This window comes from Calcarisporiella thermophila, assembly GCF_041956535.1.
Source record: "Calcarisporiella thermophila strain CBS 279.70 unplaced genomic scaffold VTP21scaffold_9, whole genome shotgun sequence".
In the NCBI taxonomy this organism is placed as follows: domain Eukaryota; kingdom Fungi; phylum Calcarisporiellomycota; class Calcarisporiellomycetes; order Calcarisporiellales; family Calcarisporiellaceae; genus Calcarisporiella; species Calcarisporiella thermophila.
In genome coordinates, this window is record NW_027192199.1 from 209,870 (window position 1) to 235,639 (window position 25,770).

General features: G+C 43.2%; 9 protein-coding genes across 9 annotated transcripts; 2 read left to right on the forward strand and 7 right to left on the reverse strand.

Moving 5' to 3' along the window:
- Positions 1-329: 329 nt before the first annotated feature.
- Positions 330-3,267, reverse strand: VTP21DRAFT_11447 (uncharacterized protein; the record flags this gene model as incomplete). Its single annotated transcript, XM_069390892.1, has 9 exons — positions 330-984; positions 1,043-1,152; positions 1,222-1,573; positions 1,647-1,795; positions 1,867-2,309; positions 2,380-2,595; positions 2,664-2,763; positions 2,844-3,005; positions 3,079-3,267. 9 exons carry the CDS (start codon positions 3,265-3,267, stop codon positions 330-332), a joined length of 2,376 nt encoding a protein of 791 aa, XP_069252078.1.
- A 390-nt stretch (positions 3,268-3,657) lies between these two features.
- VTP21DRAFT_11448 (uncharacterized protein) lies at positions 3,658-7,684 on the reverse strand (the record flags this gene model as incomplete). Its single annotated transcript, XM_069390893.1, has 8 exons — positions 3,658-4,184; positions 4,687-4,884; positions 4,952-6,556; positions 6,622-6,818; positions 6,896-7,027; positions 7,097-7,305; positions 7,375-7,526; positions 7,612-7,684. The coding sequence occupies 8 exons, from the start codon at positions 7,682-7,684 to the stop codon at positions 3,658-3,660; spliced, it is 3,093 nt and encodes a 1,030-aa protein (XP_069252079.1).
- A 1,029-nt stretch (positions 7,685-8,713) lies between these two features.
- VTP21DRAFT_11449 (uncharacterized protein) lies at positions 8,714-12,058 on the reverse strand (the record flags this gene model as incomplete). Its single annotated transcript, XM_069390894.1, has 3 exons — positions 8,714-9,907; positions 9,995-11,056; positions 11,138-12,058. 3 exons carry the CDS (start codon positions 12,056-12,058, stop codon positions 8,714-8,716), a joined length of 3,177 nt encoding a protein of 1,058 aa, XP_069252080.1.
- Positions 12,059-12,687: 629 nt separating this feature from the next.
- On the reverse strand, positions 12,688-15,846 carry VTP21DRAFT_11450 (uncharacterized protein; the record flags this gene model as incomplete). Its single annotated transcript, XM_069390896.1, has 3 exons — positions 12,688-13,191; positions 13,277-15,417; positions 15,489-15,846. 3 exons carry the CDS (start codon positions 15,844-15,846, stop codon positions 12,688-12,690), a joined length of 3,003 nt encoding a protein of 1,000 aa, XP_069252081.1.
- A 548-nt stretch (positions 15,847-16,394) lies between these two features.
- Positions 16,395-17,457, reverse strand: VTP21DRAFT_11451 (uncharacterized protein; the record flags this gene model as incomplete). The annotated part of the gene is made up of 4 exons (XM_069390897.1): positions 16,395-16,660; positions 16,752-17,145; positions 17,228-17,303; positions 17,369-17,457. The coding sequence occupies 4 exons, from the start codon at positions 17,455-17,457 to the stop codon at positions 16,395-16,397; spliced, it is 825 nt and encodes a 274-aa protein (XP_069252082.1).
- Positions 17,458-17,730: 273 nt separating this feature from the next.
- Positions 17,731-19,425, reverse strand: VTP21DRAFT_11452 (uncharacterized protein; the record flags this gene model as incomplete). Its single annotated transcript, XM_069390898.1, has 1 exon — positions 17,731-19,425. One exon carries the CDS (start codon positions 19,423-19,425, stop codon positions 17,731-17,733), a length of 1,695 nt encoding a protein of 564 aa, XP_069252083.1.
- Positions 19,426-19,875: 450 nt separating this feature from the next.
- Positions 19,876-20,438, reverse strand: VTP21DRAFT_11453 (uncharacterized protein; the record flags this gene model as incomplete). The annotated part of the gene is made up of 3 exons (XM_069390899.1): positions 19,876-19,985; positions 20,068-20,281; positions 20,355-20,438. The coding sequence occupies 3 exons, from the start codon at positions 20,436-20,438 to the stop codon at positions 19,876-19,878; spliced, it is 408 nt and encodes a 135-aa protein (XP_069252084.1).
- A 1,465-nt stretch (positions 20,439-21,903) lies between these two features.
- VTP21DRAFT_11454 (uncharacterized protein) lies at positions 21,904-23,048 on the forward strand (the record flags this gene model as incomplete). The annotated part of the gene is made up of 4 exons (XM_069390900.1): positions 21,904-22,260; positions 22,345-22,635; positions 22,708-22,773; positions 22,836-23,048. The coding sequence occupies 4 exons, from the start codon at positions 21,904-21,906 to the stop codon at positions 23,046-23,048; spliced, it is 927 nt and encodes a 308-aa protein (XP_069252085.1).
- Positions 23,049-24,403: 1,355 nt separating this feature from the next.
- VTP21DRAFT_11455 (uncharacterized protein) lies at positions 24,404-25,172 on the forward strand (the record flags this gene model as incomplete). Its single annotated transcript, XM_069390901.1, has 2 exons — positions 24,404-24,525; positions 24,611-25,172. The coding sequence occupies 2 exons, from the start codon at positions 24,404-24,406 to the stop codon at positions 25,170-25,172; spliced, it is 684 nt and encodes a 227-aa protein (XP_069252086.1).
- Positions 25,173-25,770: the final 598 nt, after the last annotated feature.

Sequence of the window (25,770 nt, forward strand, 5' to 3'; positions counted from 1 at the left end):
GATATGTTCCTCTAGATTTCACGATGAAGATTTCAAGTTAAGGAAAAATCATTTATAGAAAACTTCATCAACAAGAAATGGAAGGTGGAGTGGAAAACGACAGGGCGAGAAGCTGGGTTAGCCTAATTTAATGGTACATAGCTTTCCCCCACATAAGCCGCGATCATTGTTATTTTTGTGATCGAGGAATTTTAAATTGGGATTTTGTATAACTATTCAAAGCCCTTGCAAATACTTGTGAACAAGAAAAACCAAGCATTAGTTTAGTAGGTGGAAAATATACACAATGAAGCATTGCTTATATATATGTATATAAAATTAAATGTTTATCACAAAAATGGTATTTTGTCCAAGTCAAAAGGTGTTTTAAATTCCTCTTCATCAAAATCAAAGACATCGTCTTCCGATGAGTGACCACCCTTTACTTCCTCACCATTTTCCTCCACGTCTCCTCCATCTTCTTCTTCGTTCGCCTTATCCTTGTCGTCCTTTTCAGTCTTCCCACTCCATCGGTCTCGGATCGATAGTGTTACAAGACTCGATAGCAAGGACGGAGATAGCGAGCGAGGCGAAGATCGTGAGGAAGACGTGGGTGGTGACCGTGATAATTCGTTATCTTTCTCCTTCTCCTTCTCCTTTAGCTGATTCTCCTGTACAGCCTTACTTAAACTCGCCTCAGATGCACGGTTCTTCAGCAACGGCGAAGTTGCGAGCCCCAAAGAAGTTTCTGAGCGACTAGATGGCAGAGTACGTTTACGCGAATTGGAGGCTATACTTGTCAGCGAACGCAGCATGGACCGGGTGCCCCCTCCTGGAGTGGCATCAACTGGTCCAACCCCAGGTGATGATGCTGGTGATTCAGGCTCAGGGAGCTCAATATCTGGTAACGGGGCCTTCCACCAGTTCAGATCGGTGAAATCATTGTTAAGCTTTTGGTGCACAGGTGGAAAGAGTTGGTCGACAAGTTGACTTAGATCCATATATCTAAAATTAAAACAGGTAAGCAAGGATGTGGTTATGGGGGTGTATTTCTGGGACTCACGATGATTTGTAGCCTGCTGATGTCAGTAACTCGAGCACAACCTGACCATTTGGGTCAATGGTGAAGATGCGAGAAGCGGGAATATCTACGCTGCGATAAGATAGAGCATCCTAATCCACGAAAATCCACGCAGTTAGAACTTCAATAATATCTATGAATAAAAAAAGATTACGACATACCGTTATCCGATTCCCAAATCCAGCAAAAAATGGATTGCGGTCCGAAAATAGCCTTTGAATATCTCTTAAACAAGCCATCTTAAAGAGCTCTGGCTTTCGCATGATAACCTCACGATGGAATGCAGTCAATAATCGGTCTGGCGACATAATCACGGGTCCATCCGGAAGCTGGTAATTATTTTGCTCGACTTTTTTTAGGTAATCTCGCGTGTAATCCGCTTGGCCTATTGCACGTGAGGTCAGGTAGAGTATCTGGTAGCCATTTTGGTGAATATGTGTGTAGAGCTTCGCAACACCAGTGTGTGTCCAGTCTTTTCCAACCATAGTAAAGAGATGTCCAAGCGCGTCCGACCTAACCAAGAAAAATGAGCAAAGATGTTTAGAGAGATGACAACAGATAAAGAAATGAGGCTGGATTTTGGTACTTTGTAATAGTTCCATCGATATCAGAAATAATAATTTGGGTATCATGGTCCCAAAAGAAAAGCTTAGACACACACGTCGCCTTTCCATAATATGAAGAGGAAACAGTGAAGGAAATGGTATTCACTCCCTTTTTTAATTTCAAGGATTTCTGCAAAAAAAATTGTCAATTCATCTGCGTTAACACCCCATGCACCTTCAAGTTATAGAAAAACTACAAACCAGTTGATCTGATGTTAACCGCAAAGTTTTCGCGTAATTGATTTTCCTTTGAGTGGATGTTGAAGGCTGTGGCTTCACATTTTCATGTGTCAAGATTTTCTCATCCCGCGTAAGTGTTGAGAGTGGAGCATTGGAATATTGTGGCGGCCACGACTTACTTCGTTCTCTCAGCCGTGCAGGAGTAGGAACTTCTGTGGAGATAGGTGTGTGGTCAGGAGTTTCAGGAGCTTCATGGGAATGAAAGGGAGCGGATGGCACCGCTACGGGTGCAAACTCATCTGTAAATCGGTGATGGTGCGAGTGCTTATGTGCAAGGACATCTACTTTTCCTCCGCTAGCGAGAAGATCGAGCTCGGATTTAGTTGAGGGTTTATTTGCTTCTGCTTCTTCAGCCTGAGCTTCAACATCAGTTTTATAGCCGGTTGCATCGATGACGGGGGGCTCTTAATAAATGAGAAATAAGTATGAATACGTGCACTTTTTTTCATGATAGCTAAATAAATAAAGGCTTACTTGATTCTTTTACTTCGTCTTTTTCATGTTTGTTATCCTGCACTGCATCTACCGAATGCTCTTGCTGTTCCGGCGACTCTTTATTCTCTTTCTCCTTTGACAATTTTGCCATAACCGCTTCCGCCATACTAGGTCCATTTTGAGTGTTATTTCCCTTCTTTTTTGTATTCTTAACTCTATTCGATACAGCTTCTCTTGGACTCTCTCCCTCACCCTCTAGAACGTAAAGATAAAGGGTTCGTAAATATGCAACGGAATCCTAAGTTTTTATATCGGTAATATACCTGAACCGCTCGTGCTGTTTGCACTTACATATCCGTCACCTTCATTCTCACCCTCCAAAACTTTAGCGTCCGACACACTTAAATCTAAGAATGGTGGTTCCTATTATCATAACAATTTAAACAGCAGTTCACTCTTTAAATTCCTCCAAACATTGATGAGAAAAATAAAAGGTGGCTTACAGGCTGTTCAGCTGCTGAAGGCGATACAACTGGGCTTGCTATGGGTGAAGTGAGGAACTCTTCTGGTAGATCCTCCTCCGTCTCATATACAAAAAAGGCTTCACCAGAATCGCCAATTTTCATTGGAAAGTCTATAATTTCTCCATTCATTTTAATTTCCACCTATACAAAGGTTAATGATTCGTGAAAGGTTAGCTTTTAACCAAAAATATTCAATGAATTTATGAGATCTTGCCTTTTTCTCTTGTGGACGCAACACCGATAATTTTCCGAACCGGACATGAAAAGGCGAGCAAGCAAGTTCGCCATCAGGTTGCTCAACCACGATGACATCGATCGCACCTGAAAGAGTTGCGGGATTAATTTCGCGGTAAAATTGATTCACGGTGACCAGAACTCGGCCTAATTTCCCTACGTATTCCATGGGTTCGAAAAGGATGCCGTCTATATAACTTCTGCAGAAGGTAGTGGATTGATGTGATGAAGAATGGATGCGGCTAGAGAGAAAAGAGAATGCAGAATGAATAACAGGATCAAGCGATCGTCGTTGAAGATATCATGAGAGGATCAAATAAAGCATCTTAGAACTCACATGTAAATTCATCCTAGTCAATATTGAATCTCAGATTGGAAACGGAGCAATATGGAAACCGACGTCTTAGTGGTGAAAACTCAAAGCGTTTTTAAAGGAGTATCATTAAGGGATAAACAAAGCCATTTTCATTGTAGCTGAGTAATACCATAAAATAGAGTAAACAGAAGAATAAATAAAATAAAAGAACCATTTAAGACTATTAAAAATAAACCGAAATATTCACAAGAAAATCTGCCGATTTTTTTCAATGACTGCCCGCAACCTCATCTCTACCATCTCTGCCTCACGCCGCGCGTTAGCCACCTCACGCTCCAGAGCCTCCACAATACCCATTGAGTGCTGCTGGTCAGCCACCCCTTCCCAGGACGACAAGGACGGTTGCCTGCCATCCCAAACCCCGCCCACATTAGCTTGCTGCTGCTTGGCCGCTGATCGCCGTTTCTTCTTCCCACTACGAGTTTGTGAAGAAAGCTGTTGAGAACCGGGCGAGGTGGAGTCGAACGACATCTGCTCAGGCTTGCCCTCATGCCCTGAATGCTTCTGTTCCTCCTCTTCAGGCTCAGGCTCAGGCTCAGCCTCATTCTCCTCATGTTCTCCCTCTGATTTCGGTTCGTTAGCGGAAACTTGTCGAAGCTGCTGTCGAAGTGGAAGATGTATAGGTTGCATTTGCGCGTTGCTAGGTTCAATGATAGTAGCATTCATCGGCTCGCCAATCCATCTCTCACCGCCAGATCGATCTCGTACATCTTCACAGATAAGAAAGAAAAAAAGAGATTAGTTCAGATATTACACTAAGATAGCGCTTATAAAATCGTATATAAAACAGTGCGAAAACAGAGAAGCGAAGAAAGGACAACACCTGGAGAGAAAATAGAGTAAGTTAAATAGAGCAAATAATTCATTCATATGCAAATCCATTTTGAAACAAATAAAGTAATGAAAATTATATATTCATTCTTTATCAAATATGTATATAAAAGAAAAATATAATTAGAACAGGGTGTATAAATATTTGTAAATGAATAGAAAAAAATTGTGAAAATAAAACTAAAGGGTGATGCGAAATTAACAAAGGGAAGTGGCAAGGTAGGGAAGAATATTAAAAGACTTGTGGAGGTTGAATTGAAAAAAAGGCATGAAAATCAATGAAAGAAAAAAATTCAAGAAAAAAGAAAAGTTCCCCACCTTGTTCTTAATCGCTCCCCCATCTCACTTCTTATCAAATGAAAAAACCTCTTCAAAATCTACGGTTTGCCATCACCGACGAAGAAGTTGGAAACCCACCTGCCATATCATTTCTAAATCCTGCCGCAGGAGAAAAACCACCAAAATCTCCTCCTGCCGATGCTGTGGAGGCTGTGATCGAGTCAAACAGCCCTTGTTGCGGTTTATTGGACATCTGTGACATGCGCACAGACATTATAGCAGGATCCTGAAAGGGTATACCTATTGCCAGCAATCACATGGAGATTATTCCTAGAAGAACTAAATAAAAGAGATGAATTGGATTTACCTTGAGCTCCACTATATCCGTTTGCATTTCCCACCGCATTCCCATTGCCATTACCGCCCACATTTTCACTAGTAGCCTTTTTCAAAAATTGTCCAAAGAACTCATGGGCACTTGCTGCGGAGGCAGACTGTTTAGGGATACCCATCAGTCCAAACTCTGAGAGGTCAGCGGTGGGCGTCGATGAGGGAACATCGGTGGAAGAAGGCCATACATTGGGCGATGTTGTGAAGCCAGTGCGAGAGGATGCGGTGTTCAAATTTAGGCCAGGTGGAGGCGATTTTACTAATCCCGCAGGGTCGCGTGACTGCTGGAACTGTAGAGGAATCTGTTGTTGCAGATGCGATTGTGGGAGATGATGATGTTGCGGAAGGAGTAGGTTTTGCTGTAACTGTTGTTGCTCTGGAACCATAGAGCTGGCAAGAGACTGCTGCCCATTGTTTCCAACGCCAGCCTCTCCCCACATTCCGGCTCCTGCCGCAGGATTCCGCCCAGAGCTGAAGTTTACGTCCACATTTGGGAAAAGTGCTCTGAAATCCTCCTGCTGTTGAGTTCCCTTAATTCCTGCTGTGTTGCTCATTATTGCGTTGGCGGGAAGAGCAGCTGTGAACCCACTTGCACTCCCGGCCGGTGCGGAGTCTTGTGCAAACCCAAACCGGGACCTCTCCCCTCCAAACCCAATCCCTCCGTCACGCTTTAATTGTTGAGAATGCTGCTGCTGTTGCTGCACGTGTGAATCCTGCTCACGAAAAGGGTCAAATATTGCAGCGGCAGCGGCTGCTGAAGCAGGTTGTGTCGAATATACACTAGCAGGAGATTGAGTTTGATTTCCAATGTTTGTGGATGACGAGCTTATCCATCTAGATCCTCCTCTCACGCTCCCATTACCATACCCATGTTTCTCACCAAAAGAATCGGTCGTAAATGGATCGAAAATGCCATTATAAGAGGTGGAAGGAAGTCTAGCTGCTAGCACCACATGTAGCAGGAATTGGTCCATCGCACCCGCAAGGAGTTGCGCTGCACTTGCCGCAAGTTCCGCAAGCTGATTGCCGAATGAAAGATTAACCAGAGCTTCACGGGAAAGAATACCATCACTTGCTGTTGCTGCTGCAGATGATGTTGTTATTTCATTTTGTTGATCAATATCCTCACCAAAAACGTATTTGCTAAGCACGACCGCGAGATCCTCAGAGGGAGCAGAGGATAATGAAGCTTGTGCAGAGTCTTCTCTTGTCTTTTTTACTGGGGACGGAGGCATAGCTTGCTTTTGTGATTGCTGCGGAGATAACGGTGAAGAAGGAGAAGTCGTCTCTGTTCTCTTCTCTTCTGCGGCTTGATCCTCATTTGACGCAGCCTCTCCGTTGGAGCTCTTTGAAGTTTCATTTGATACTGCACTTCCATTCGACGGATATCTTCGATGTGATGTAGTTGCAGTAGTTTTTTGTTTTGTTTCACTGCGTATTCTGCCTCTACTAGAGTCGGGTGTTGCAGCTCGTTGCGGTAGTGGGAATCCAGGGAAATCCTGCGTGTTAAGAGTTGGCGTAGAAGGATTACTTCCAGATCCAACCTGCTTCGCCCAAGAGGCGGTAGGTGGTAAAGCAGAGCCTAGTAGCAACAGTTGGTGTTTACATTTACTAAAATTGATTTAATTTGGCAAACTTGTGATTTACCCTCGCTGTCGTGTTTTTCCTCTTGACCAGGAAGGTGACGTCCTAGACGCTCTAAGTTGGGGCTATCTAGTGTTGCGGAGCGGCGTGGAACAATTGGTGATGAAATAGGGCCGGAGGCACTGGACGAGTGTCGCCCGGAAAGCATTGGTCTTGCGGATGGGTCTGCAACTTGGTGGTGATCCTTTGGGTGATGTTTTCTAAAAATATATGGAAAATCGCAAGGATGAGCAAAAATGCTCTTTTAACGGTGTAGAAGTGGACATAAGTAACATACAGAGAGGATAAATCTTCCTTGGTATAGCTGTCAGCCTCTTCACCAGGTTCATGCAGGTACATACAGCCAGGGTTTTGGCATGGCATATTACGTAGATAATTCGTACAGTACTTTGTTGTTCCATAAGATGCTCTATATATTATCAAGTTTCAAAGTTAGCCTTCAGCCAAAACAAATGGTCCTCAAACTAAAAAATTTTACCTTAGAATTTTGCCATCGACCACTGTCCCATCTACAGCGGCAATAGCTCGAGCTGCATCCTCTTTTCGGAAATATGTTATGTACACGCCGATACTTGGCTGTGGAACGACACCAGGAGTTGTCGACGAAGTGGCTGCAGGGTTACGACGATTAATAACGATTTTCGATATCTTGCCATACTGACCAAAGAACTCTGGCTGTTTCAAAGTCTGCAGTCGACAATTAGCATTTTTGGAACACAATTAAAATGACATGAACATATGAGCGCGAATACAAACCTCCTCATTCGCCACCCTTGGACTTAAGCCAATGACATACACCAAATTCTTTTGCACTACACGCATGTTCGCAAGATTTTTGCGGGATTGCATCTCATGCTCCTTCTTTTCGCGCTCTTTCTGCTTTTTTTGCTTTTTTATTACGCTCGAGTCTATATATATATACACGCAAATACACAAGAAAGTTGTTAATCTTAATTCTGATTGACTGCAATTTAGGAAGACGAAAATACATACTCTTCAGGAGAAATGGGAGTGAATTCCACCGTCTGCTCTGAATATTCTCGCCGACATGCCGGACATAACCCATTTAGATTTTCCTTTATATGATGCCAGCAAAATCGACAAATCTAACCGCAAAATCAAAAATCATAATTTAGATAATGAAGCTACTTACAAACACGACTTAGAGAATGAAAAAAACTCTTCAATACCTGATAGCCGCAAGGACACGGGCGAAAACGCCTATCAGAGATGTCCAATTCCTCCATGCAGAGGGGGCAGATGTAATCTTCATCATCAGAATAATGAGCCATCTTTGACGTATTGAAAAAAAACTAATATAGGCAGAAGATATCAATCTAAAAAAAAAAACGAAGGCAAAGTGAAAATAACTATAGTAAGAGTTTTAACGTTAATCAAATAGCAAAAAAAATATATATATAAAAGGGCAACAACAACAACAGCAATATTTCTACTGATGGAGTGTTTAATCAGAAATTGAAAACGAAAACGAAACGAAGAGAAAAATGAAGATAAAATAACTTCAACAAGGTGACGTCTGAGGATGACATAATCATAAAAAAATTTCATTTACCATTTATGCCCTAAGTAGAAACAGATGTATGCAAAGGTCCAAGGGTGTATACAAAGATATGCATTATGATTTATTATCACCATAAAAATCCGTATACACACCCAAGAGTTAGGTATACCCACAAATAAAACAACATGCACTAATTTAAAACGAATAAAATATAAATAATTAGTGAAAAGAAAAGTAACGGAATATGTAATAATAATAGCAGAAAAAGAGTATTGGTAATTGTATTAGTGCAAAACAAAAAAATATAAGTAACAGTAGGAGAATATTATATAAAGTATATAAAATAAAAGGATCATACTTAAAGGAAAGAGGTTGAATGAGAAAAGAAAAAAAGAATAAAGCGAATCTGTTCAATGGAGAATATCGTTACAAAAAAAAATTATTCCAAATGGTAAAATAAGAGAAAACTGAAATATAAAGGAAAAATTATGCTTTAATCTTTTTATTTTTTTGCTTTCAAGTTGGTTCAATAATTGTACCATACCTAAAGCTATTCATGCACGCATCCTTAATTTAATCCTCATCATCCACCTCATCTTCCTCCACATCATCTTCTAACTCCTCCACCTCCTCACCTAAATCTTCACCCAGATCATCAACCAAATCTTCACCCAAGTCATCTCCCAGATCTTCGTCTTGTTCGTCGCCAAAATCTCCTGCCAACTCCTCCTCGCCCTCTTCGCCTTTCGACGGTAATTCCTCCTCCTCTGTGTATACCCCCTCATGTTGCGCTGCGTGATATTCTTGCGTCTCACGTGCATACCGCTCCTTATCTCTCCGAGCTTTTTCTTCCCAAGGTTCTCTCTCCTCAGCGCTCATGCTGCGCCATTGCTCGGCAATTCTTTTACTTATTGGTCCCACCGTACTCCCAGGTAGTTCCGCAGCTATAGCAGGGCGCATTGCAGAAAGGAAAAAGAAAAACCCAGACATCGGGTGTTTGGGTGCTTTAGGATCCTTTGCGCGTCGTTTACGCCTTTTAAGTAATTGCTGTGAGTTAGCTGCCGCATTATGTTGTGAACCAGCCGTGGAGGATATTCCACCAGATGCTGGCGGGGATGCCTCGAGTTCATCAACTTCCTCATCATCCCCTAATCCGCCCCCGCCCTCGTCGAGCTCAGAGGCTCCAATCCGCCGCTTCCGGCCCAGTTTAATCGCCATTTCCGCCTTAGTCCTACGACGAAACACATATCCTGGATGCTCTGACAGAAAGTCTTCTTTCAATACTCGCGCCTGCTGCATGTATATTTCTTTCGTAGCTCGATCCATCGACCGCCATCGTGTGGAGATCTCACGACTTAACTCTGCAACAGTCATGTTCGGATTTTCATCGAGAAGTTTATGACGCATCTCGCGATTAAATAACAAGTAGGCATTCATTGGTCGCTTGAGGCGTTCTGGTTCGTCGCGGAAAAGAGCGTCAGAGTCCGAGACCGTGGATGTGGGGAATGTTGAACGTTTAGCGGTAGCTGCAGCTGGAGTAAAGCTAACAGGTCCCATGCCTGCCACCATCGCAGATGAAGCTGGCGGCGGTGGAGCAGGCCACAGGACTGGTTTCGATATGGTACTAGTCTCGACTTTCGAGGACGAATTTTCGGCAGCGGGGGTAATTTGCCGCTCTTGTAAGGGCTTGCTCGTAGAAAAGCTAGGTGTTTGCATACCAAGTTTCGTCGAGCTATTCAATCGACCTGAATATTCCTCTTTCTGCATCTATATTATGAGAATTATAATAAGATTAATACTCTATTAAGTTGCATCAACATAAATCATAAAATATTGTTAGAGATGCTTCATTACCCTATCCATATTTGCCCACTCATGGCTAAGAAGCTTGCTAATCTCCATCAATTGCATGGTTGGATGTTCACGTTCAAGCTGCGGCCGGCGCTCGGATTCAAAAAGTTGAAAAGCTGTCACAGGGAGTTGCGTGTTATCTCCACCCGGCTCTACAACATTGGTGGTAACTGGATGGGCATTGCTGACTGAGATCGGAGACACTTGTTCATTGAAGACAGTTCGCCGAGACGTACTCTCATCGCCACTCGCCGTGGTTGAAAATATTGGCTGTATAATCGGTTGCTGAGGAGATAATCGCGGTTGAAGCTGTGGGGTACGAATTGAATGAGAAGCCTGCGGAGAAGATTGCGTGGTAGTTGATGAATAAACTGGGCTAGGCCATTGGTGCTGTAATTGAGGAGAAATTTGCTGTGGTTGAGATAAAGAAGGTAAAGAAGGTGGTGGATGTATAGGCTGCGGTTGGTGAATCGAGTGAAACGACACTACATTCTGCGCTGTAGTCTGTCGCCACGACTGCTGCGGTCGCTGTTGAGGTTGAAATGACGGTTGGGGTGAAGGAAGCGATATGGGGATATTTTGCGGATATTGCTGCGGTTGCGAAGTTTTGATTGTGCTGGTGGTATGGTGAGACATATTTTGAGGAAACGTTCGATAATTCTCTTCCCCCTCAATACCTGTAGAGTAGCTTTGCCGGAGCGAGACGCGGTTAGCAGCCATACCCTCTGCAGCCAAATCATCCGTCTCGGCATTGCCAAACACCTGGCCAGCATCGGGAGCAGTTTGATCGTATATCGCAATTGGTTGTGAAAATCGCTTTTGATTTGTTGTAGCGCTGAATGCGGAAAATGGACGCGCGGGAGAAACATAAATTCCGCTTACATCGTTCTTTGCCCCCGACCCTCCCCCAATTCCTCGACCGTTATCTGAAATTCTTTGTTGAGCTGACTGATCAAACACTGGCAGAGTTGCCTGTCCAGCTACAGGACTTCTATAGGTAGCAGGTGTTCGACTTGAAAATCCTGAGTTCATATTGACTGGTGTTTCATAAGTGTCACTCACAGTCTGCTAAATGGGTATCGTTAAATGTCAAAAAAATTAATAATCTCTTTCTCCCTAACATAATAAATCGTATATTTGCGATACCTCCTCCTCCTCTCCGATTGCCACTCCTCTCTCCAGGTTTTCACCTACACCAACATTCTGCATAGCTCCTATATTTGAGGATATTCCTTCGAATCCTGTCCCTACCACGCCTATCTGCCCTGTTGTAGTACCATCTGGCGTCTCCATTCCGATCCCTCCTGTTGTAGATATGTGTGGCCAATTTTTTGCTGTGAGGCCTGAGGTACCCAATCCTGACGGTACATTTCCTATAGTATACGCCAATGGTGTATGTATTGCTGTAAATTGTTGCTGTTGATTTGCTTGAGTATATTGCTCCTTCGGTGAATATGAAAGACTTCGTTGCTGCTGCTGTTGTAATGGCGACTGGCGCTGAGGTTCTTGTTGCAGCTGTTTGGGTGAAGGGTGTTGTTGCATTTGCGATTGCTGCAGACTTGAATGCGTTGACTGTGTTAGAGAAATTGGGGATATATTTGAAGTTTCGGATGGATGTTGCAAGGTTATCGAGTTAGCATTCCCACCCCCGGCACTATATCTCCCTGCGGTTCCTCCGACTGATGGGTAAAATGACGATAACCCTCCTGAGGTACCAGTCCCGCCCGACGAACTATAGAACGGTGTAACGAAAGCATCCCCACTCGACAACTTAACAGCATTTTGCGGTATGAAAGTATTTCCTTGGTCAAAATTTGATGCAGCATTATAGGACGAACGCACGGAAGAAGAGCCAAACGAGCTCGTAGCAAATGTCGATGGTGTCGGTTGTGTGTTCGTGGATGGTTGCTGCGAGGGTGAATGAACATTATGTGAATATCGCGGGTAAGGTTGGTGAAATGTAGTGGAATGAGTTGGACTTTGGGATGCAGACTGCTGCGGTAAAAAGTGGGTGGTGGAATGGCGTTGTGCGTGCTGCTGTTGAGTGTAGTCTTCCTGGTAGGACATAATTTGGTGCGAAAGAAGACGCGAGGCGCAATGGATATTATTAGATCAACGCGTCCTGCTATCTGCGCCGATAGCCAGCATAAAATATAGGAAACTGAATATAAAAAGGGAGAGAAAGTCAGATTAAGTAAAAGAAAAGGTGATCAGCCCACAAAAAAAAGAGATTAATTTTGGGTTGTACTTCATCAATAGTGTGATGTGATCGAGGTCATTATTTTACAGTAAATGAAGATTGAAATTAAAATAATGACAATTGTCCGTTATTTTTTAATAATAGATAAAATAACAGAGTTAATACACTAAGCAGTTGCGTATATTAGAAGAGCGAGCTATTATAAAACGATTTTTCCTTTGTGCAAGAAAAAAATTTTTTCCTACTTGCACAAAACGTTATTGAGCGCTGCGCCACGATATCAACTTTAAATTGATGAGAGCCAATTCAGTGTGATGAAATAGATATTTGATTTGATCAAAATATTAATAGCATGGGATAAAAAGTTATATGGAGGATATGAGTATATAAATAAGAAGTAAATCCATTCGATATATAAATAATTATTAAATAAATAAAACTGAAGGATTTAAAAAATCCCTTTCTCTCATTGGCATATATATAGCTATTACTCCACCTAATCCCAATTAGCTCCTCCAGCTAATTCGCGCAACACTCGCCCTGAATCCCACCGCCTACCCGGATCAACTTGCAAAAGCCCATTCAGAATCGTGGCGACTTCGTCTTCCTCCACTCGTGGTACACTCCACCCCGCAAACCCAGGCTCCTGGCCATCACCTCCGTCCCGCACTCGGTTCCATTCGCCTGCAAGCATGGCGCTCGCCTCCTCGCCATCAGCAAAGAGAGGCTCTCGTGTCCATATTTCGTATAATATACAGCCCAAGGACCACATGTCCATTCTGGGACTCGCCACGGACTCATTTTCGGCGTCAAAAAGAGCTTCGGGTGCGCTATAACCATTGCACACTTTATCCGTGGGTTCACCGACAAAGCGTGCATGCTGGAATGATGTTACTTTCCAGGTGGTTACATCGGAGTCCTCACTTAGGAAAGCAGCAGTTTCCAGTGCGAGGTGAACGATGCCCTTCCCATGGAAGAAAGAGAGCATTTGAGCAAGCCCCTAAGACGATAAAGTAAAATATACACATCGGTAAATATTTCTCCAAGAAAATGAAAAAAAAAAAACTGATAGGAGAATAACTTACCTTGGCAACTAGCCGGAAATACATCATTTCATCATGGGTCAGGTGTGGTACCTGATCCATCCGATACATGGTTGGCTCTGAGACAATGACATAGGGTAGCACTGCAGCACCATGGGCTAGTTCAACTGCATCCACCATCTCCATCACATATGGAGACTGCAGGTACTTTCGGAAACTAACCTCGCGATTAAAAGCCATCTCAACCGCATAAAACTCCAATGAAACTGTTCTACCCGAGGTATGGTGTGCGTGTCGAAGGAGAGCACCGTTGGAAAGGCGGATGGGTGGGCCTTTTTCCAATACATATTCCCCAAGAATAACTGTGTTCTCCGGGGCGTGTGGGTGTGATTCTTTGGCCTCCTCAAAAGTAAGACGGGTTTGACGACGCTGAAGATAACGTGTCTCTAATTCGAGAGTGGACGCAACAAAACCACCCATCGCGGCCGTAGCAAAAGATATACTCGAAGATGTAACTGGTGAACGAGTCATAGAATATGCATCTCTCGAGAAACTCCCACGGGTGGGTGTAAGCATAGGAGCGTTCTCACTAGCAAATGATGGTCTTGTTGAACCAGCACCAGAAAGCCGTCGCCCCTGGTTATTGTAATTGTTGAGAGGAACCTCCTCCAGCTGAAGTGAAGCTGTCTGATGTGACCGTGGATGTTCGGAAAATTGCGCGTGTCCGAATGGGATCAACTGGGGAGAGGGCGGTATAGAAAATTTCTCCTGTACTGCTGTTCCATTTGACTCACGCTGCAGTGCACGTGCCGATATAGTGTCGGAGGCCCGGTCATTCTCCTTTCGCACAGTCAAGCTATTATTCTTCCGCCGATTAAACAAGAGAAATAGCCCAATAATAAGTGCGATGAGGGCAACTCCTCCTACGCTCCCACCTATAATCGCGGCAAGATTAATACCACTCTCAGCATTTTGCTTCTGGGAAGCCGAATTTCCTGCATTTCCACTCCCATTGCTGTTATTTGGAGAATTTTTCACTTGCGAAGAAGTATCTGAGTCCCCGACTGAGACGATCCATTCTTGCCTTGTTGTATCATATGAATACGCCTGCTCAGAAAGCTGGTTGGAATCGGCTGGTATATTAAAGAGTACAAGCGAGTTTCGAACGGACACTGCCCGAGCACGAGTCAAAGCTCCCGCTGGAGGAGCCACGTTTAATGTTTGCGCCATGGCCGATCCAGCTCCACCCGTGTCAGATGTGGCGGCGGGAATTGTATTCAGCCCCCCAGTTGCCGGATCGTAGATAGCTACTGCACCACTTCCACCGACATCCACAATATACATCTTGTCGCCGATTTTAGCCCCTACACTAGTTGAAAAGGTATTGGTTCCAACCTGCTTGATCTGGCTTTCCCATGTGGAAGACTTGATATCATATGAATAAATCGTGAGGGTATTAGGAGGAGGCGAGGGATAATATTTCCCGGCTCCAAAAATATATGCTTTCTGCCCAAATATACCAACGGAAGAGAGAGGTGAGATTGTCTCTGGTCCTTGAGGGGTATTGTTCTGCACATTAAGTGTCCAAGATTTTGGATCGAGGACGAACACTTTGGAATTACTAGAACCTCCAAAGATTATAATTTTATCGTCAGATGTCCATGTGGCCGTTATATTGGTTGTGTAGTGGAGCTCACTCACGGCTGACCCCTGCACAGGAGGTGATTGGCAGAGAGCCTTCTTTTGAGTATCGTAATAGTATAGGTATCCTGTGTCTTGACTTTGCGACTCTCCAGATGGCTGCGATTCTTGTCTTTTCATTAACCGATGGTTATGCATACGAATTGACCGCGCGCGCTTAAACCTTGCTTTTCCACTCTGTGTCTTACTTACTAAACTTCTTCGCCGCAGTTTAAGTCTCATTCTTCTCTCTTCATCTTCGTAATCTTCGCTCTCATCATCTTCATCACTACTTTCACCCCCTTCTCCTTCCTCACCACTATCAGTGGAAGATGGAGTCGGATTCACACTACTCGCGCGTTGTGTACTGACATCGCTATAAGGTGTCACAGTGGAGGAAACGCTCGTAGTCGAGGAGCTGGTAGTTGAATCGAGAGCAGAGGAAGTGATGGTTGTTGAAAGAGAAACTGCAGTCGGGGACATAACTGTCGAACTTTGAGGTGCTATAAGTAGGAAGTGTTTTATTTTAGAAAAAATCCAGCCAATTATTCATCTTCCACGAACTATAACCTACCACTTCGACAACTCAATGCATCTTGATTAACAGAATATGCAAATTCTCCCCCAAATATGTAAATTCTTCCATCATTTCCTGCAACACACACTGCATTAGCTGGTGATCTTACGGGAATACTGCCAATCTTTTCCCATGGGACGGACTTCGAGTTAAAAGGAGGAGAAACCCTATATGCTGAAAATTCGCCTGTTTGACTAGTTTGACCAAGGGACCAGATGGATGGAGTTTCGACACCATTTTCGAGGAATACAACACACGGAGGTAGAGGAGATGGCTGTGAAGATTGTGCCAAACTCGTGGGAAGGAATATGAAAAAGGAAGAAAGTAAAGCCAGTGCCCCAATCCGATGCATCATTGTATGATTCTGAGCCAAAATGTGTATTGTGAATAATGTATGATGATGCTCTGTATCAGAGCTATGATAATGGCTTCAGAAAGCTATCGCGGAGTCGATATTAGATGATGACGATAAGAATAAATAAGGGGTATAATATTATTTAAATAATAAAGAAGATTCACTTTCAAGTCATCTCACGTTCCCGGTTCAATATTGGAGAGTATAAAAACGGAAGTCGAGGCTCGGTAAGACAGCCACATAATTTCGACACTTTAAGCTCATTACCAAAATGAATATTGAACCGCGCACAAAAGGGGTAATGAAAAAAAAAAAATAGCAATAATATAAAAAGGATGCTTTTTTGAAAATCCACCACCAGGACTTAAATAGTTCAACTTCAAATGCAATTAAGGGACCTTTCTCTATTTTTTGGAGCAAACTATTTTCGTGGCCTCACTGAAATCCCCCATCACTAAATATAAAATTTAGGCAGAACGAATAGATTATAAAGGGAGATATATGTTTTGTCGAATATTTGATAATGCCTACAATTCCGTGTGATCGCCTTATTTATCTCCAACTTCCCTATTATCTCCTTCTTCACCCTCCGTGATTTTCTCTCTCTCTCGCTCATTTAGCGCAATCAAGAATGACTCCACACTACTTGCAGCCTCCAATGGTAAACCCATCTCTGCTGCTAAAGGAATCAGACCGCCAGAACGTAATGCCGCATCTAAAGTTTTCACTGCCTGTGCAAACTGCGCGCTCTGCAATACCTCCTCTACGTCTTCAGGAGTTTGACCTAGCGAAGCTGGGATATGTTGGCTTAAAGCTGCAGATGGCAGGGAGCAAAAGAAGGATGAACCGGGAAAATTACATCAGATAAAGAACTAGGAGTAATTTGGCAACTCAGGAAGACTTGCCTTTGTGAGCATCCTCATCCCAGGCCAGTTGTCTTACGACACTTGGTTCTAATACGTGTGACAACCGAATATCTCTTCTTCTCTGCGGAACGCGAATGCCGCTCAATATCTGGCTCAGCGTTTGGCTTAGGTTATTAGTGGACGGATTTCCTTCTTGCTCTGCTTCAATATTGGAGTCTACAGTCATAGCCTCACCGGTTTCGGCGTCTATTTCCTCCTCGAGGAGTTCGGTTATTCGTGCAACTATCTCACTATCATGTTCGGGATTCGCGTCTTGCATCCAGTAAAAATACCTCTGTCGGCTAGATAAAATGTACAACATATAGACTCTTCCAGTAGTGCAGTTTTCGATGCGCTCAAAGATCGCCTGATTATTGGGCGGAATAATCAAGTTCTATCAAACCAAAAGAAAGTATGGAGGGCAAAATTGTAAGATTGGTAGAATGATATAAATACAAAAGATTAGAAAATCTCACTTCTTCAACCTGATTGCTCCGTCGATCCTTCCAGCAGAACCGTAGAGTTCCTTGCTCTTTGTATAAATACACTAGTCTACCCAGATTTGACGTGAATCTTTCAATCAAACTCTTTACAATATAAAAGCTCAACTAAATTACCCTTTGCGAGTATCAGGCCGTAACATTCTTCCATCCCGGACCATCTTCCCCGCTCTAAATTCAACCAAATTGGATGGTGGTGTAGACATTTTAGATAAGTTTATTTCGATAGAAGTGGTAGGGTGCGGAAGTGTCTTTCATATAAAAAAGGGTTAAGTTACAAGCCACAAATTATCAAAGAGAAAGAAAACGATTTAAGCGAAAATTTAGAGTTAAATAGCAAAAGAGCTAACAGATATAAGTGCAATGCAAAACAAGGTAAAAGAAAGAAAAGGGAAAATAAAAAGCAATTCGAAGGAGTGAATAAAGAATGAAAAAAAAATGCAATATACAAACAAAAAGAGGGTAAGAAGCTTTGGTATTCATGACCATTGATCCATTAGATTTAGAATAGTTTTTCCCTCTCTTGGTAAAAAACGCATCTCCATATCTCTTAGTTTTGCACGTTCCCTGACGATTTGCGACGTGAAACTCGAAAGCTTAGCACATTCCGTAGAACCCGCTACAAAATATGTTGCCTGAGTAGCCGTAATTTTGTCAAGAATCCCAAGCAAGCCTGGATCGTACTGGTCATCAATGGCCTCTCCTCCATGTTGGTCCTCGAGATCAGGAGTAAGCTCGTCCCTAACATCAATGACACCAAATCCCGCTCTTTCCTTAGCTATGAGTGGTTTTTGGAAGCTTCCATTTCGCTCTCTCTGCAAATAGTATACATCTTTGGCCGGGGTTATTCTTCCTCGTGCCTTACGGTCTTCATTCAGCGATAGCCAAGTGACGACATCGATCTTCTCCTTAAGTATCCGGATAGCCTCGTGATGATTTTCCGTCATATCCTCTTTATGCCAGGTCGAGGAATGGGCATATTTGCCCTCAAGAGGATAATCCGTGGCCAAATATACATTCTTAATATTGAGGCGCTTTTTTGTATGCTCGAGATAGTCGGCCAGCTGGGCCGCACACTGAGGCAGTACCTGAGGCGCAACGGTTTCCATCCGCCAGTGGACTGCAATGAATGGTCTTAATTCATTTGCTACGGTCATTGCTTCTTCGTACCACTGGCTGTCATATACAAGAGGGGATTTCCAACTGCCATCCGAGTCCTTCATGTCAAACATAGCGAGGCGCAAATTATAGCGTACCAGCAAAACGTCGGCACTGTTGTCATGCATGAACCAGCTTGCGGCGCTGGTGAAATTTGAGTTGTCAAGGGCACGCACGAGATCATCGCCGCCGATTTCAGTGTCGTCGACGCCTTTTTGAGTATGGAAGCGGAAGGTAGAATGGCGATCGTACCGGAGAGGGATGTCGTCGATGCAGTAAGTGCGACGAAATTTGTGTAAGTTGAGAGAAGGCGAGATATTCTGCTTTCCTCCCTTGCTTGACTCGGTAATCTGAATTTCACTCACTCCATTGTTATCATTATAAGGTCCGATCTTCCCATCTGCTCCTCTCTCAACCACTACGTATTGTGCTGTTGCATCTCGACCGGATGGGCCTGTAGCACGCTCTTTTGCCCATTGACCAAACGTTTCTTGGGTTATGAAAGGAAACCGATTAGCCAGTGTGACATTGGAGAAATAATGCGCAAAAGGGAATTTCTGGCAGCTACCAAGCCTTCCCTTGCTTGCATTTGGTAGGACAATTGTCCGATTGAGTCTTGATGATAGGATGGCCAACTGCTGGAAATGCATCTGGGCCTTCGATTCTTGCTCGCCAACCCAAACAGGAAATAAAAACTTGCAAGGTCCTCCACAATACCGAGCGTCCACTTTTCTTTGATGTATTGCAGCCATTCTCTGCTGATGAGAGATGTCTGACGGACTTCCCGGCATTGGTTCAAGAGAGAGCACGGCCAGATGGAAAATGAATGTGGCAGTAAGGATCAGAAGTAAAAAAGGGAGGAAACGGTATTTCGACAGGAAGAATCGCAGCTCATATCTGGGAGAAAGTGGGAGGTATTTGCGGGGACCGCGCGTTGGTGAGGGAGAATGAAGGGGGAGAAGTGGAGTGGAAGGGGATATGGGGGATGCGAGGAGTTGTGTAGTTTTCAGCTTCATCGTTCACTAATATGAAATAAATAATAGAGAGGGGAGGGGAAAACTAGAAAAAGGATGGCAACAAGGGTAACTACAAAATGAGGGAGGGGATGTTCTCGCAGAGAACCGTGGGGATATCACTTTCGCAGAAAGTGCGCGGAATAGCTTGCTTTATTGCGTTTGGAGAGAATTAGAGGAAGCGGGCGATAGAAAGGTGGGAGGGATTTCTTGTACAATATTCTATTTTATTAGCAGCAAACGGCTTTTAACCAAATTGGTAGGTAATAATCTGATGGCCCGTGGATTGGTTAAATCGGTTGTTAGTTTTCATTCAGCGAACTATTATTATGAGAAATAAAGCGCGCCCGCACATTGCGGCCCACAGCTAACCTCGAATGCAGCGAGTTTCCTGTGCATCAAGCCAAAGTGCTAAGGTAGGATATGGCAAAGCAAGGAGAGGAGCGAGTGGCCTTATCGTCCATTTGATCCTAGTCCCGCTCTGAACTCATAGGACACAAGTAGCCGGGGGATATCAACCTTATGTTTTTCTAGCCGCACAACTGGGCCGTACTCGCGCAACTCTATTAAGCGTGATACAAATGATATTAAACCATTAGGATGTTTCTAATTTAGAAAGCTTTGACATATGTGGGATTGAATTGCCAACTCCGCTGGTGAATTCCACGATATGCCCATTGGAATTGAAAATCAGCAGAGATCCCCGTGCTGATGCTCTTCTCAGTAGGTATCTCCTGTTGTCCAAACTCGGCTCATCTACTACGGGCATGAATCTATTTGCGCATGTAGATGGAGATCCCACTCCGTTGTTTGCATCGGCTTTATGCGCTTTCCGCGCTAACCCTTCGCGCAGAGCAAGCTGATAAATTGGATCGAATGTTCGCTTGACATTCGAATGTGGTTGTGGCTTGCATCCTCATCCCTCTCCTCACATAAGGATGTCCCACAGAGCCAGCCTTTGCTAGAGTTGACTCGGGGTAATTGTTGTGATTATGTAGCTTCCAATTTGGAAACATCGGTGAGCGAGCGTGTAATCAAAGAGCATTACGAGTTTATTATGTAAATCAAATATATGGGATTCAGAGCACGTGTGCCTAATTTAAAATAACTGGCCCTCGATACCTGAATTGATCCAGGCTCATTCACAACCAGTACACAAACTATACGCGTGCTTTTAGGGGAGCCATCCCTTTCTTCAACTGTGCCCGTCCCTATTTTTTCCCAATTGATTGAAAATGGGAATTAAGCCACGGTAAGGATCCTAGAAATAAATAAGGTCAGGGATCGGCTCCCGGACGTGTCAGCTATTGCTTGACTTTAATGACACGAAAAAAAAGCGGGCAACTTGAACGAGATTTCAACCCATAATACATTGTACTGATTTGCGAATCCTTGTTGAAATTCCACCCCGCCCGAGTCGATCCATTGAACCAAATGAGATATCTTTGAAGATAATGAAATCGATAATATATCCTGACTCGGGCAATTTCCATTTAATTCTATTGATATTCAGTGACCAGCTATCTTCTATAACCGACAGTTAGGTACCACGTTGGATTCCGAATTTTAAATTTTCTAATATTGACAAACTATGCTAATAGGAAAGCAAAAACGCACACTGAAATTACTTATAGTTGTATGAATGCTTCTTAAAGATATGCAAAAAAAAAATTGTAAACAATTAATAGAAAGAGCTATGTCCAAAATCCTCTGTCCTCATCATAATGATTTTGATGCAAGCTTCACCCAATTTGATTAAAAAAAACACGGGAAAATTTCGTTTACTTTCATTTTATTTTATCATTCATCTGAATTTTCAGAAGTAATGGTAATTTCATCTTTCTGGATGCGTATGGAATGAGATGTTGCCCTTCTTTTATTTCGCGTTAAAACCAAAAATAGTGCTATTATATCCAGTTCACCAGTGCTGATGGGTTAACGTTGAAATAACTTACACATTGCTTTAGTAGAAATGAGAGGCAGCACGAAAAACAATGCGTTTAGACAGATATATACCATTATGTCCAACAATTAGCTACGCTTGCATAAGGCATATCGCATTATACCTTATCACTCCCAATACCCACATCGTAGCCAATCAAGTATCAGAGCTCAGTCATACTTCTCAGCAACTCTATAATGGCAGTAATTTTGTATTCTTTGGGCTATCTGTGGCTTATATTTTATATATCGTCAATTGGAATAAGCCACCTATGTCCTCCAATAGTTTTAGGCCAATTCTTTTTACTTCTCTTATTAATATCTTCCTTCATCATCCCATCTTTCTTGATCCGATTCATAGATTCAGTGTTCTGTATACATTATTCCATAGCCAGTACATATTCTCAAAGATCAAGGTATGCATCTTTTAATGCCGACCGTGATCTCACAGATGGTCGACATGGATTCAATTTTGAATGGATATATCCATAATGACTTTTGCTTATTGTCTTTGAATAAATTCTATTGTCAACAGCAAAGATGAGTTCTTGGGGTAGCTGGTTGATGGGAACACCTTCCGATTCTCGTACCTCTTCAAATCTCTCTACCCTTTCCAACTTTGGCAATACTGGTAGAGTTGGTCTCCTAACACCTGCACAACAGACTGCGCTTACACGCTTCAAAGATGAGATCCAAAAGGAAGGTCTCTACGATGAAAAACGGCATACGGATCATCTGCTCTTGCGCTTTCTACGTGCGCGAAAATTTGACCATGAATTAACTATGACCATGTTCCGGAACTGTGAGCAATGGCGCAAAGAATTCAGAGTCGAGGAGCTAGTGCGCAATTTTGATTTCCCCGAGGGAGAGCGGATCGCTCGTATATATCCACGCTATGTGAGTTGATGTTTATTCAGCCAAGATTTATATCTTCTATTGCTAGACCCTTTTTTTTCTAATTCCCTTCGACTTCGCCTTTAGTATCACAAGATAGATCGCTTGGGCCGACCTATCTATGTGGAACACTTAGGCAAGATTGACATCAATGAGATGTTTCAGATCACCACCGAAGACCGCATGATTCAAGCTTTTGTGGTGAGCTATGAAGGGCTCATGAACGAGCGGTTTCCGGCATGCTCCTTGTTGGCAGGCAGGAATATTGAGCAATGCTTCACGATCCTAGATCTTCAGGGACTCTCACTGATGCAAGTTCCATCTGCCCTCGGTTTCATTCGACGTACCTCAGCCATTGCACAGGATTATTATCCAGAGGTACGGCATAATCTCTTGTCCATAAGAGTGTTTATGCCGCGAACTCACTGATTACCTGTTTGTTTATGACAGATGATGGGGAAAATGTATGTGATTAATGCGCCAATGCTTTTCTCTACTGTCTGGAGCATGATTAGGGTAAATATGCCAGCTATCAATATTGGTGAACACTCTAACTCACGGCCTCGTCATTTTTATAGCCCTTCCTTGATGAAGTCACAGTAAACAAAATCGTGATTCCAAGCGCGAATGTCCAACAGGAACTGCTGAAAGATGTTGAGCCTGAAAACCTGCCTGCCATTTTCGGCGGAAAATGTCAGTGCCCAGAGGGATGCGACCGTTCCAATGCTGGGCCATGGTGTGATCCAGAATATAACCCTTCGTTACAAAATGGAAGTATTGATAAAAATTAATAAAGTCACGTAAAATTCCCCCCTCCCCCCTTCTCTTTTAATTATACTGTGTTTTATGAGTGTAATCGGTTTTTTTTTCTCTCTTTATTTTACACATTTTCTATTCTTTCTTTGGGTTATCCTATTTTTCACGTTGGGTTTCGGGTGGATAGAAGAAGAGGAGAAACTTATCTCTACATTATTTCAACCAACAAGCCTTTTCTTTCATGATGTTCTCTAGCCACTGTTCTTTTTTTTGGATTTTATATGAACAGAAAAGGAGATAGAAGTGCCATTTTTCTTACTTCATAGTTGATATTTTAATAGTCGAATACAATTATTTGATAATCGCTGAGCCTCACTTTTCTCTTAATTTCTTGGTTTTGGTATATATCATATCAAAAAAAAAAATTGTCCTAGCACAGTGCACATTCAAGTGATGGGAAAGTGCTTCCGATCATATTTGGGCACCTCCTTGTACTCAGAAAACTTTCTACTTCTAAGTGAGATGGAGCATTGTCTACGATATCCGAGATCCTCTCCAGCCCACTTCCCTCTGTTTCATCCGGTCTCTTTCCCTTACTTGGCCTTGTCAATCTTGAACATCTCACCGCCTTGAGCAGAGCGGGAGAATCAGCTTAAGGTCGCACCCATCCGGTTTATCCTTAATTCTCGAGGTCAGAGCGGAAGGGCAGAGTGGCTTAGTTGATATTTCAATATACCCGAGTTAGGAGTATGGAAATTGATGTCCAAGCGCTTAAAAGATCATCGACCGAAGCAAAATGATACAATATGGGTGAGGATTTCCCCCATTGACCATATTAATGGCTACCCATTTCACAACTCTGCACGCCATCCTGCATGAGGGGATCTTTCCCAGACTTGGCCGATCCCCCCACCTCCCAAATAAAGCACACCTAGTTTCCATCTCCACAGAAACGCATTGACATTGCTTAGGCTATCTGCTTTTGAATTAGATCATGGTCAAGGCTAATTCAACAAAAAAAGGGGCCACATGGCAGGATCCGAGCTCATACTTTCTTTATTTTACACTTTATTTTCATTTATCCCTTTTTTTTAGTTGTCTCCAAATGAATTTATAAAGAATCGCTTTCGTCCCCTGCTTTACTTTTCTGCTTTCCTTCATCACCCATTTCTTCTAGCTTCCCACCAAGCAAACCTTTACAAGGCATTCTCCTTTGCTCCACTCTTTCACACTTCTCCATCACTACAATCTCTAGCATTCGTGCAGTTGCCTTCATTTGACATCATAAAGCTAAACTACACTCACATACACATCCCACCCACTCCAACTTCACCCAGCACTCGAATACACAACTACACTCCACTCAGCCTAGCGCCCAACACTCAAGACCATGAAAAAAATTGTATTCATCGCCTTGTCGTCACTGGTAATGCTCTGCCAAGCCGTTCCTCTCCGTCGTGGAGTCGAATTGCAAGGGCTCTCTATTCCCGACGTGAACAACCTCCTTACGATGTAAGCAGCTTTTTTTTCGATTATCGTTATAATGATGAGTTTTGACTTGACCGCTTTCTTTTTCTGTTTCTTCTCATACTTATAGTAGGCCAAGTCAAGAGGCTGCTGCTGCTGCTCTTGCACCACAACCTCAAGCGCCGATGGCCGCCAATCTTGCTCAGCCAGTTGGTGCCTCAACCGCTCCTGCAGCTGAACCCAAACCCGAGCATCACCATCACCATCACTCGCATCACAAAGAGAACAAGAAGGGACGCAAAGTCGACAAACTTGCAGCTTATCGCGCCGCCACCATCGTGAAAAAAATCTCCGCTCAACCCGCCAAGTTTAACAGGAAGCGGCATGTCTTGATCATTCCTCCAGGTCAACTCGCGTACCAGGAATTCCAGAATGAGCACTCCCTTTTCCCAGTTCCTGAAAACGTCGAGGAAGAAAAGAAGGAAAAGAAGCGCGAGATTGAGAAGCGTGACGAAAAGCATCACAAGAAGAAGCACCACAAGTCCAATGCTGGTCGTGTCGCTCCAGCGACGGACCAGGCTGCTATCCAAGCCTCTGCGGTGGCCCCGGCCGCTGTTCCAGCAGCCCCGGCCGCTCCACCCGCCGATCAATCCGGGCTACTGGGCGCGCTAACGAGCGGCCTGCATCTATAGTGGCTTATATGATTGGATTTGGTGTTCAAACAACCTTGAGATTTGAACGCATTTCTCGTTTGATCCAATATCTTCTTCAAGAGAAGGAGGGGGAAGGGGTGGTATAACGCATATAATCTTAATCCATATTATGGAATGGAATAGTAAAGTTTTTGTTAATAATGCTTTGTTGTCTATCCTTCTTTTCTTATTTCTTTGCATTTTATTGTAACCTCTGGAACTATTTTTGCAATATCAAAACTGTCTTCATTATTCGATGTACAAAAAAAAAAGTAAACCTTGACATGAGGCTAATATAAACATCCAAGAAGCTATTAAAATTGACTAAAATTAGTTAGAGATCAAAGTCCGCCAAGCTTGATTAATAAAATTTTCTGCAGCCAAATATATTCTCCTGGAACGTGGAAATCCAAGAGGAACAAAGCTAATAAGTTACAGGGATAAATAAACATGCAAATGGGCCCCAGACTTTTCCTTTGCGATTTAAGATCAGGGTCCCTTGACTATGAGGTTATTTAGCGGCGTTACTTTGTAATTTACAATACATCTGCAAAAATAGTGACAACCAGTTACAAAAAACTTTTTGGAAATCAGTTGG